At 35.9% G+C, this 12,857-nt stretch overlaps 2 protein-coding genes across 2 annotated transcripts; both read right to left on the bottom strand.

Moving 5' to 3' along the window:
• Positions 1-128: 128 nt before the first annotated feature.
• Positions 129-8,051, bottom strand: LOC140801810 (uncharacterized). The gene is given in 14 exon segments (XM_073157109.1): positions 129-584; positions 1,274-1,365; positions 1,967-2,047; positions 2,230-2,306; positions 4,211-4,291; positions 4,409-4,511; positions 4,892-4,981; positions 6,000-6,038; positions 6,233-6,325; positions 6,584-6,769; positions 6,954-7,214; positions 7,216-7,406; positions 7,629-7,750; positions 7,980-8,051. Coding segments are annotated over 13 exon segments (1,527 nt in total). The 5' UTR covers positions 7,738-7,750; positions 7,980-8,051; the 3' UTR covers positions 129-460.
• A 1,084-nt stretch (positions 8,052-9,135) lies between these two features.
• On the bottom strand, positions 9,136-12,597 carry LOC140801716 (large ribosomal subunit protein uL18-like). Its single transcript, XM_073156963.1, has 9 exons — positions 12,438-12,597; positions 11,717-11,786; positions 11,539-11,630; positions 11,322-11,448; positions 11,146-11,225; positions 10,945-11,061; positions 10,146-10,280; positions 9,684-9,853; positions 9,136-9,526 (listed from the first exon to the last, which is right to left on the bottom strand). Exons 1-9 carry the CDS (start codon positions 12,438-12,440, stop codon positions 9,412-9,414), a joined length of 909 nt encoding a protein of 302 aa, XP_073013064.1. The 5' UTR covers positions 12,441-12,597; the 3' UTR covers positions 9,136-9,411.
• Between the last annotated feature and the right edge of the window lie 260 nt (positions 12,598-12,857).

The following is a 12,857-nucleotide window of genomic DNA, read 5'->3' as shown; positions in this document are numbered from 1 at the left end:
GCTTCCCCAACTCATATCCTGGAAACTGGAAGTATTTGTTTTACATAACCCACTTTTGCAATTGATATCAAGTCAGAAGATGAAGTTTAAAGATCAGTGGAATCTAAGACAACCATAGAAGACAAACATTTAAAAAAAAAGAAAAGAAGTCGAGACATATTTATCCATCCTACATGTTTGCAATGCAGTAGGAATAGAAAATTACCAAAGTAACTATATCTAATAAATTACATGAAGGCAAGGACTAGCTAACTGTTAGGGCAATGAACTACTCAGAAACGGCTATCTAAGGTTCACTGCACTACAGCCACTTTGAAGTAAGTGAGTCGATTAATGATACAAAATTGTGTTAAGACATATAAATTAGCAGGACCCACATATGGGGGCTAAATGAGAACTGTGCAATGAAATGTAAGATTTAGCTGTGCAGGGGCCGATTGGGCGATAATGGGGATTTTCATCAGTCCCCTTCAAGTTCTGCACCAAACTGCTCTAGCCTCGACACCTCCTCATCAAGATCACGAACATGAGCATGGTTAACGGAGCCATCATCTTCGGCTGCGTGAATCTGTCTGCCTCCAAACCTACATGACAAGAAAACAATAAGTTGGGAACTCTGCACAGATTGATGATAGCTACATATACAATTTTTGAAAATGCCCACAAATACATGCGAAATGATAATTGTCATTGTTCCAAATATTTTTCACGGTATGATAGCTTTGATTTTAGAAAACTAGTTATCATTTATGATGTGATAAAATTCTTCTTTGGGTGATAACGTCAAAAATTAGATGAACACTCAGTTTTAAGATTTCATCTAACATCAGCCTCTTCACTAATAAAGTAATATTATACTTATGAAAATCGTAGCTGCAAAGCGAAAATTTATATGCAAACTTTGACTGCACTTGAATATGCAAAAGATGAGGGAAATACAAATCTATAATTTCCAACATTTTGATGCCATTTGACCTTTTATCACACAAAGAAAGCCCATCCGGCCTCCAAACTGTGCCGCATCCTTCAGGAAAAGGCATAGGATTACGCTACAGATTGGTCATTTGTTCATTTTAGAATTATAATAATAAAGATCTTCCTCCCTCAATCTATAGGTTAAACTACTGTTTGTCATCATATAGTACTTTTCTTTTGACAGCAAAGGATTGTTTTGAAAAGCACCTGATGATCCCACATGCATGAAACATGTTAGTTGGTACTTTCTCTAGTCCTAGGAGTCACATTTATAATACTAATAGAATAGAGAACGCACCATCTTCCATTCATCAGCTCGATGCACTTCGTCCCATCTCTTCGATCCTTAAATTTGACCAACACAACACCTTGTGGATGATTTTCACACACCTGCACGGATCATTAAATAAACAAAAAGTGGCTAACTTAGAAGTGAAGAATACTGTAAGGCCATTAACTTCCTTGCCAGATACCTCTAGATGCTGCAATCTACCAACAGAAACAAACACAAGTACACAACACAAAGTTCTTATAATGTGTGCAATCTACATGTTAATTGCTTGTGAGTAATCATATCACAAATTCACAACCAATGCAACACATTTTTATCTAATCAGTATACTTTGATACCTTAGTATGGGATTGACATACTAATATAAAACCTTCTACATGATTATAGCAAAAGATAGAATGAAAAAAATATTACAAGTAGCTGTGATGATATATATTAAAAGATCCCACAGATTGTCATACCAGATTGAGTATGTGATCAGATTAAAAGAACTGCTGTACAACATCTTTGTCAAAACATAGCTGTATCAACATCTTTGTCAAAAAAAGATAGCTCTATCAATTAACAAGAAGAATAATTGAATTTCTAGTTTCTGGATGAAAGGAAATTTTAGGTTTGAGCTATATTGCATAATCCAACAATGAGGACTACAACCAACCAAAATCAGGGAGCGAAAGCATATGTGGGAATTGTTTGTACCTTTACAGAATCAACTGTACCTAGCTTCATACATTCGTCTCTAACATCTGCCTCTAGCTCAGGAAGAAGATTCTCATCAGTCTGCAAATAATAAGACAAGCCCACTCAGATAAACAACATATGTATACACAAAAAGAATTTATACACGCTTTACAAATTTACTGCATAAACCTCAAACAAAATTACACGGCAAAAGCAGGAGTAAATTGAATTAGGATAAACCCATAAGGTCCTTAGAATAATGCAGGCTTTCAACTGCTTACTCTCAATTCGGCAGGAGCAAACATATTCCGTAAGACGATGGTTGTTGGAATTGTTACCTTCGCGTCATCATGTCCACCTAATGACAAAAGATGCAACATTAGATTAAACAGCCAGAAACACTAATAAAAAAATTTGATGATTATAATAAGACCCTAGTTGAGTGATAACATGCACTGGCAAAATATACTGATCCCAAGAAAAAAACAAAGAAATAAATAAATGCATCTTCTATTCATAAACCAATCCAATCTTCTCAAAATACTCCCACTCTCTTTAATCCCCAAGGAATAGCTGCTACCCAAACTGGCATGGGCCTAACAAATAGTCACTATGGCCATATGACATATCTCCAGATGGTACCTAAGATAAATGTCTAACCAGACTTTTTGAAAAGAATTAGTACAGTTCAAAATAACACCAGACTTTCTAAAGAAGAAGGCTGAAAACTGTATACGAGAGGATGAAGAGATTCTATTGAAATTCCTGAGAGAGGTTGAAAACTATTTCAACTTTTGAGTAGGAGAAAGTTACGAAGACAAATAGTAGTAAAAAAAACTCGGAGCAAAGCATCTCCTAGTAATAAAAAAATCATCACCGTCCTCAGAGAGAAAGTCCCAACCCAGATTCTTGGATTCGTGTGTCAAAACAATGTGCAGACGACGTTTGTTTAGCGGCGCCGGCCAAGAAGATGGCTTATGGGCTGCCCTATACCTATAGAAGTGGATGGAAACCCCCGCCCCGGAATCAGGAGTGAACTAGAATGACATGGGTTTGAGACCTAACAAAAGAAGTAAACCTGAAGTGTCGCGAAAGACTGGGATGGGAAACAAAACAGAATGTACCAGATTTTTAGCATGCACAACCATCAAACCAGAGACCAAAACAGGGCTCGACGAAACGCCACCCACCATCCAAAAAGTCAAAGATGGCATCGGCATTTACGAATTATGCTCTCCTAATAGTGGTCCCCCCTTCCCTTGGTATTCAGGCTATAAAATACTCAGCAATAGTTCACAACTTAGAAACAGATCTGTACATTGTAATTAGGATATTGAGCATTTATTAGTTGTAGTTTTTTACTTGCCTGTAGTAAACAGTTAGTCTTCTTCATAACCTATATTGAGATATTCTTATCCAGGCCATCACATGAATATTCAAGACTAGATATTCAATTTCTATTGTTAATAACCATTCACCAAACCAATTTTTTCTTGTTTATACATTGTTCTTATCAATTATTCAACACCAATACAATGGAATGCACTTTAGGCCTTATTTATTTTAGAGATAAGGTGAATTCCAAAATATGTATTCATCTTTGTTATTTCCAAAATGAGATATTTATTCCAAGAATAACTATTTATATGTTCATTTATATTCTAAAATAAGGGTGTAGTAATTACTTTTGATGTGATATAAAATGAATGAAAGGATAAAAAAAATGTGTTTTATTTTTTATGAAATTACCATGATTACCCTTTGATTTGATATAAAGTAGGTTGATGGGATAGATATTAAAGGTAAATTAATAATTGAATAGTGTGTGATATAAGATGTAATTTTGATGAATAATATTTGTATTCTATAATGAAGTTATTATTCTAGAATACAACTCAAATCTAAAAAAAAGTTATTATTCTGGAATAAAGAGTTGTATTCTAAAATAAATAAATAAAGTTATTCCTGCAGTGAACAAGGGCTTAGCATTTTAGAACTTGGGATGACCACAATTCTAAAATCATTTGTAGTTTGAAAAAAAATATAGTTTATTGTACTTCATTACACGAAATTATCATTTTGCTAAAAGATATATCTGAATTCCAACTTTAGTTAGTTGACATTCATCTCATTAGTGATTGTACACAAGCTATACCTAATATGCATTCGAATTTTGACATTTACCTCATCAATGATTGTACACAAACTACAGCTAATTCCATATAGAGAAGCAAGTAATTAGAAAGCCAAGATTTGAATTACCCCATCCAAGAATCTTATTTTCAACCCTCTTGAATTTCTTCTTTTTTTGTTTATCCTGCTTCTTTGCTACAAATTTTTCACCTGTGTACAAGATGTCCAAGTAAGTCCTTTCCCAGAAGTTGTAAACTTTTTCAGGGAAAAGGATGATGGGTAATTTGAAGAGAGAATAAGTGACATATAACTTGGTCAATAGTTAACCTTTTTGCTCGAACTTAGCTTGGCTTACAGACATAGGGATCTTCCCACCAGGATGGAATGGCGACCCGTCCAAAATTTGAATTGCTAAGGCAACAGAAGGTTCCTAGAAAAGAACAAGAAGAAGTTATGAACTATTGACTACAAGGCCATTTGGCTTCATGAATTTGAAAGGACTACATCTATATAGACAAAGCGTAATATAGAAATCAGCTTTTAGCTTATAGATCATATGAAATATCCTTTCAATAGACTAAGATGGTATCACATGCAACAACTTGACATCCACTTCAATTAGGTGGAGGTCAAAACACATTATCTCAATCTTTAATGAGAAGAACAAAGAGAAGATATAAGATTTTTGTTTATATTACTTTCTTATTTAACACTATAGATGATACATCTTGAAATACATGAAACCAAAAGGCCCATACATGATTTTGCAAAATCTTGATATTGCTAGTTAAAAGGAGATGAACCAGTTACCTTTAGATATGTGACAAGTGCGTCACCCTTATTTCTACCTGTCTCTTTATCAACATAAATTTTCACACGAGGTTTCTTTGTTTCAGGATCCTGTAAATAATGAAAACAACAATCAGAATGATAATACCAATAATGAAGGTATAATAGTTTTATTTTAATCTTCTGTTACCCTATTTGGTTAGTAACATACTATGACAAGCTTTCCACCATACTTAATTCCAGACAAGCAATGGATATCTAACAGCACAATGGAAAAGCCAAACACTCATGAACATGATAGTAAGATGATCTCAACAACAATATCCAAGACAAACCATCAGAAATGAGTGGGAAAAGTCATGTCTGATGGGAAGAAATGTCACTGTAAGCGGAAAAGAGATTCATATTAAGGTGACTTTTAACAGGAAGAAGAACTTTATACAGCCAATGTACATCAGAAATGTAGAAGGGATAAAAATAATACATGATTAGAACGAGAGCCCAAACTGCAATTAATTGCTGAAGGAAGCTGTGTACTTTTGAAAATGGACAGTTCAATTTAAAAGTAGGGTCAGAAAAGAGCAAGCTATTGGTATCTGCTTACAGCTGTCATTACATAGAGTTGATAAGCATATTATCTGAACTACTACAACTACATGATTTTAACTATTTAGCTCATCTTTAGTTCATAGAATTACTAACCCCAAGGGTAAGAGATGGAGTAATTAAGCATAGCACAGCAGGATCTTCTACTACACGGCTGTGCAAAAGGCCACCGCATAAAGAAAGTAATACACAAGGTATTAAACAAAAAATATGAGGTGTCAAACTGTCAATACTTATGATCTTGTCTAATACATTTCTAAGTCCTTTGATAATATGTCAAATTACAATAATATCCAGCAAGATACAATAACCATAATTAATTTAGGTCAATGAAAAAGTGATATATAACAACAGAAAACCCATATATTCTCATGCATCAAGAGTGGAAGCTAGTGCATACAAAAAAGCAAAGAGGTCAGGTCCCTGTGCATCGGGAGTACTAATTAACTACATGCTCATTCATAATAAATCATGAACATGTGGAAAAGAGAAATATATAGAAAGTTCAAAGAAATTGTCTCACCTCCTTTATGATTCCACATTTTGAAAATACTTCAACTACCTGACAGACATGTTCGATGTCAGTGTTACATAATTTGTGGAAGTAAATTCTGCATATGAAGTTCAATTACTTCTATATGTATTATCGGCCTTTTTTCCCAACAAATGGCTGTTGTCTAGGCAAGAAAAAAAAACTTAACTAGAACATAATGGACAAACAGAAGAAGAAACAATAGTTGTCAACTTCGCACTTACTTCCTCAGATGTAACATCATCAGGCAAGCCAGTGATGTAGACATGTGTATTGACCTTCAAATCAAACCAACTTTCTGGAGGTTTATCAGCTTCCTATCAAAGTATCAGTCCGGAAAAGCATCAGCACCTCTTAAAGAAACTTATATTTAACTAGTCGTTTATCATTGTCAATAACTCTGAAGAAATTGGCTTCCTTTTCCAGAATGGCTAAAGAATAAAAGAATAAGAAATATAATAGACAATAAGATTAAGCCAACAAGTAATTTATGAAGTGAACATGAAGATATTCTTCAAAGATTCCAAGAACTAGCAGAAAAGATTATAGATTAACAAAATTCAAGAAAAATATACCTTCTTTTCGGTTGGCTTCTCAGGTAACTTCCTCTTCTTTTCATTTTTTGTTTCTATTTCACTGGGTGCATTATTTTCTTCTGGTATAGAGAGATCAGTAACCTGCAGTGCTGGAAACATCTCCTCCTCACGAGCAAAAGTCATCTCATCAAGTCCATATTCTTCCTTTTTACTTGATAAATTGTCCTGCAAAATAAATAAATCAGCTGATTAAAAGATGTAAAGTGATCAGAGATTCAAAGTTATGACATGTTAGCACAAGGTATATATCGACATATTTAATACATGAATATCTTCCCAAACATCAATTTGGCATGTTATACAAGGACAGCATCTACATGATGTCAGATGACGACCTCCACATACTTACTTGAGGAACCCATGCCCTAAGACCACGATCCCATTTATAAACTGTTCCGTCATCATCAGTGAATTCTTCCTCACCATCTGGTGGTGTTGCTGGTCTATCATCAAGACCAGTTTCTGCTCCTCCTCCCTCTACCTCTTGATCAAACACATCAGCTCTACTACCATGTTTCATTGCTTCTACCTCCGCTTCTGCCTCCTTGACCTCCTTTTGCCATTTCACAAAATCATCCTCATTTTCTAGTGTATCTACAAAAATAATAATAATAAGACTCATAAAATGCTCTCAGAACATTCTTTCTGAAAACGTTATGTCCCAAACCTCCAGCAGAATGGTCAGTTCTCTGATTTGTAATCCCCGTGAACAGCTCCGGGATCGACGAGAGTGACAACCATTCAGTTTTCCCTTCAGACCACAGGAGAGTGTTCTCAGTGAGGTACCCATTCATAAAATGTTCTGCCAAATGAAAGAAATGCATTCAATTAGCAAATACCAATAATTCCCCCCAAAAAGATGCAACATTTACTTACAACAAGAACTTCATGTCCTTTCTAAAAAAACAGCTCGTAATGATCAAATTACAAACGGCCAACTTGATTTCAAGATTTTCATGTGCACGATGAATCAAGATAGTTGGCTACTAAAAGTTAAGAAATTAAAGAAAATAACATAGCTTGCCTTGCAGCTCTGAGAAGGAATACGGACCGACATGCTCTTGGTTCTCCCCAAGTACATACCAACCAACTTCGGCAGCCGCCGCATGATTCACTTCACCGTTCTTCTCCATATCTACATTAACCCTTGAATCCAGCAACGAGCCAATTCACTAGACTTATAAAGGAGACAAATTTCTAAGAAAGAGCGAAAAAACGAAACCAAATTCTTCACAATTCCATTTCCATATTAGGTTTTCTTGATTCCTTGTCCAAGGAATTAAACGGACCCGGGAAATGGTAGAGAGGAAGAGCTCGTTCGCTCGAATCACAGCACGGGAGAAATTTTAAAGGGAATAAGAGATCGTTTTCTTACGGATTTAGATCGGATGCGTTCTCGAATAAGCTGGAGAGAGCCAAAGAAAAGGGGCCGCCAAAAACCCTACGAGGGTAGTTTGGTAATTTCTCGGTTATTATTATTATTATTATTATTATTATTATTATTATTATAATCCTCATGCCACCGTGGTAGGAGAGGAAAGCGGATTGGATAATGGATAGTGAATTGGATAATGCGGATAATTTGTCCGGTAACGCCCTAAAAAATCGTGTCTATCCATTCACTTCGATATATTATTCTCATTAACGTTTATTTAAGTAGATATCAAAGAGGTGCTGGTGGTCGGTGTGACGACGGTCGTCGGAGACCGGAGAGATGGCGAGTTGGTTGCTAATGCTAAGTATCGGTGGCGAGAAAGGAGGAGAGATCACTCAATATCGCCATGATCATCGCCGATCGACTAAAAAAAGTCGAATCTAGATGGCTACAACCGCAATTGCACTGAAAATTTAGAGGGCGTCGCTTTGGAGCAGTCCTGAGAGCTGAGAGAAATCAAAGTCATCGTCTCTCCCTCTCTCTTACTTGGGGTCAAACAATACTATGACTTTCTCAACTTCTTCCATCTCCGATCAAGTATATCTTTGAACATTTGGAGACTTTCCCTGCCATCCAAGGTCAAGGTCTTCTCAAACTTCATACAAAGAAAAATTTAGCAAAGGAGCATTGACCCTGGCAGGATTTCTTTCTAGAGTTGTTGGACTCTTAAGAGCAAGAAAGAAGCTCTTTATTCTTACCTTTAGTTGCCCATTACTTCTCACAAAAAATAAAAATAAAAATAAAAATAAAAAACACATGGATTGGATAGGAACATTCAAGAATTCCTTTCTTAATCTTAAAAATAATTAAAAACGAAATCCACACGAGATGCTAAGGTACACGATGAATAAACTACTGATGCCACTATGAAAATCTTCAATGCAATGATGCTCAAATGTATTTTATATTAAAATAGCTAAAAGAGGTTGATGAGAATAATCTAGAAATTGGACTCTAGCTCATCACCCAAGTCCAAGAATTGGTTTTCAATTTAAAATTTTCAGGTCAATTAAACTTCGTAGTAACGCCGGTAACACTTACTGAGTCATGAAAATTTCCTACTTTGTAAACAAGTTTCACATAAAGCAGGTGGGCATTTCACCAAAATCTGAAAATATAATTACTCATCATAAGAAGTAATATGACCAGAATAGAGGACAAAAAGCCAATTTGAGTTTTAACAATTCACAAACAAGCAAAATCCTAATCGTCTTGAGAACAAAACTTGCAACTTAGACATACTCCAGGATAAGGTCCAGTAATTCTTTATAACATTAGGATAGAATGTGCCTAACAGCAATACCCAGGAATCTGCGGGTTTAAGAGGATAGAGCTTAATACAGCCTGATCTCTTTATGCTAGTTGCAGCTTCTCATTCATCATCATCCTCATCATCATCACCATCCATAGCATTAGAGTTAAGGGCATTCAAACGTTCAACGAGGCTAGCCTTCCTCTCTTCGTAAGTAAGCTTCTTCAAGGTATACCTAGTAGGCAAACTAATATTAGTTAAGCTGAAGAGAAAATGTACAACTGCATTCAAGGAGTATGAATATTTCCAAATTTCTATCTTCTAAAGCACCAAGTGCAAGGAGTACCATCACAACTGAGAAGCTTATGGAGCCTGCCAACTTGGGGTCTTACCTCTTATGCTCCTTTGGAGGCTGCTTTGTAGATTTTACCACTGTCGGATCTGCTCTAATGGCAGCATGGACCTTCTTGTAAAGTTCTTCCATGTCATCAGGTTCAACACCCTTTTTGATATATTCACTGAAATGTGACTGGTACTTCTCAGGCTCATCTTCCATCAGCATCTGATAATTTACACAGTGAATAGAGAGCCGCATACAAATCCAACTGGCAATTAGTATTATAAGCAACTAAATTGGGGAAATAGCTTAAAACTAAGGGTTCATCAAATTAGGATGGAATGCTCATATTTCTCTGGATAGATCTTTAACAACAAGGGGCAACACAAGGGGCAACGAATACAACCTATGCAGCTAAACATGTATCATTTAATGATTGAGTCCTAGGAATTAGGTTTAATTAATGCTATCCTAGGAAGGGGAAAAATAATAAGGCAGAGTAGTATTATAATCTGACCCTCATATAAGAAGCAACATGTCCACCAAAAATGTACTTCCTGTGAACCTCTGCATCCAGTTGCTTTTCATCCTTCTTAAACCCAGCAAACCTCTTATCGCTGTGAGGAATGTCAAGACCACCATCCAATGCTCCCTGCAGAAATAACCAGTAAATTAACTTGCCAAAAAGTATAAAAGGTGTTATGAATTTAGAGCAATAAGCAATCATCCATTCTGTTTATGATTACTTATATCTTACATACATTTATATATCATAAAGAGAAGCATTTTGTAATGTAAACATAATATATTGACAAGGGCATCATTTGATATGGCAATAAGCTTGCACCTCGCATCCAAGAGGTCACGAGTCCAAATCTTAAGCTGGCCTCCTCAGAATGATATCCTCCCATCCCCAAACCCCACATAGGTTGGAGCCTCGTGCACTAGGACACCTTTTTTTATGATATATTACTTTGAGTCTGGTAATCATTTGTTTTTCTAATCTTTTCATGTGAGTTTTACTGCATCTAGAAGATTAGAACACAAAGGCTGTAGACTAGTTAACATAGGTTACATATAGTTGTATATATATATATATATATATATATATATATATATATATATATACAGAGAGAGAGAGAGAGAGAGAGAGGTAGTTCTAGTGTTAGTGCATAAGCAACCAAGCAGCATAAGCATTTGGTCATAGGATCCTTTACCTTGCTTTTGAAGATCTGTTCAACAGATGTTTAAGTATACTTCTAAGTTAAATCTGCTATACAATGTCATAGCAGAGTGGTCAATGAAGAAAGACAAACCTTAAGAGCACCAAACACACGGTTTCCAGTTGTTGTCCTAACAAGGCCTACATCAAGGAGAGCACGGAAAGGCCTCCGGCTTTCTGCTGGTTCAACAGAGAAGTCTTCACCAGTAGCCTGACAACCAGAAAAAAGGATATTGGCATACAGTAAAAGGTAATAACATATTGAATTAAATAACATCAGATGCAGATATTGTACCTCCACATTACCCTGATATTCATCTTCCATTTCAAGTGTTTTCAATACACGTCGAGCCAAGAGAAGTCCAGTACAATAAGCTAATGTTTACAACATCAGCAAAATAGAGGCATGCAGATAAGCAACCTAAATAAAATAACAGAAGAAAACAGATAAAGTTAACAGTGGAATAGTACCAGCAGCATAATTTGTAAGACCCACTTCAAGCCCATAACGAGGTAGTTCGTGAGAATAAGCTGCTGCGAGAACTAAATCACCAGCAATACTTGCAGATATTATTTGTGCAACAATGTCCTTGTTGGTCTGGCATAGCATATTAAGGATTGCAATTTTCTCTAATTAACAATTAGTACCAGTATACAAATACAAAAAAGTCAGAAGCATCAAGGATACAAATCGAACAACAAAACGATATTTGGGTGTGTTGTATTTGTTCTTGTCTTGATTTATCAGACGAATCCTTGCCCTGTAATCAGTTTTTCCAGCTGGCAAATAAAAGAAATAATGTCACTATAAAATGTAGTGCAAATATTAAACATTACACAAGAAACAAGTACAATCTGATGTTAACCTCTCCTTCTCTTGAACTTCACTTGAAAACGCTTAAAGTAAGCCCTACTCTTCTGGGACTTGACAAAAACCTGGCATGCAGATACGATAGTGTGTCACCAAAAGCCACTGAGGTATCAGATTATCAATAGTCTTGACATATCATAAAATCACATTTATCACATATTATCAATTATCAATAACAACAAAAAAAGGAAGCTAATCATATGTTTCCGAAAGATAACTAGCTAAGGGTGAGCAAGAAAGGAGTGTGTAAGTGGAACAAATAGATAACTTTCAAGATTACATGCACATAGAAAATTTGAAGCACTTCTCTCTTAGTTCACCAATTAAGTAAGGGAAATGCGAAGCAACTATCCATGCCTCAAAATAAGAACATATATTTCAAACAAATTACACAACTCTCACAAAATATTACAAAACTTAGCAGTCATGCAATATATTATTATTAGATTATCTCTTAGATTCCGCATAACCTCAAGGCCTTCTAATTAAACTTACAGATCCCAACAGCAGCAGTAAACAGAATCTAAGAGAAATCCCTAGAACTCCTTATAGAACTGCACATAAATAGATCAATGACGAATCTTTCGCAATAAGGAGAGTAGCAAAACCTAAAAACCTAGAATCTTCAGATAGATGAGGGATTGAAAGAGGGAAAAAAAAAGCACACAAATCGAAGAAAGCTAAGGGGAGAGAGTGTAGAGATGAGTGTCTCTTACCATCTCGCACCTTCGACCGAGATCGATCTCGAGGAACAGCGGAGAAGGGGAAGGCAGAGAGGTTTTACGGCTGCTGCTGGTCTCTGTTTATAAACCCTAAAGACGACATCGACGGTCAGCGTTTCTTAAAGTCATCGGACGGTTCGGATCAAGATAATACATCATCTGGCACCCTTCCTTGGAATTTTACAAATCACCTCCGGCCCAGCCCGAGCTCGAACTACCCGTGGGCGGCACGGGCCCGCCTAACCCGGCCCAAAAACCTGCCCATTTGGCTCGCAACTAAGCTCGCCCGTTCTGCTACAGATACACTAAAAACTAACTAAAATTTTGATATTGTACCGTTATATATATATTTTTTAAGCACTCATTTAAATTTTTTAATTTATTATTATTTTTTTTAAATGGAGGAATATAAAT

This window comes from Typha latifolia, chromosome 15, assembly GCF_019914945.1.
Source record: "Typha latifolia isolate L0001 chromosome 15, TyphaL0001v2, whole genome shotgun sequence".
Taxonomy (NCBI): Eukaryota; Viridiplantae; Streptophyta; class Magnoliopsida; order Poales; family Typhaceae; genus Typha; species Typha latifolia.
The sequence above is the reverse complement of the archived record's forward strand: the minus strand, read 5'-3'. Positions and strand labels throughout refer to the sequence as shown.

Coding starts and splice junctions, on each gene's coding strand:
- LOC140801716 (XM_073156963.1), bottom strand. Junction 11,062..11,145: donor AATATCAGGGTAATGTGGAG/GTACAATATCTG, acceptor TCTGGTTGTCAG/GCTACTGGTGAAGACTTCTC. Junction 9,527..9,683: donor CCTCCAAAGGAGCATAAGAG/GTAAGACCCCAA, acceptor TTTGCCTACTAG/GTATACCTTGAAGAAGCTTA.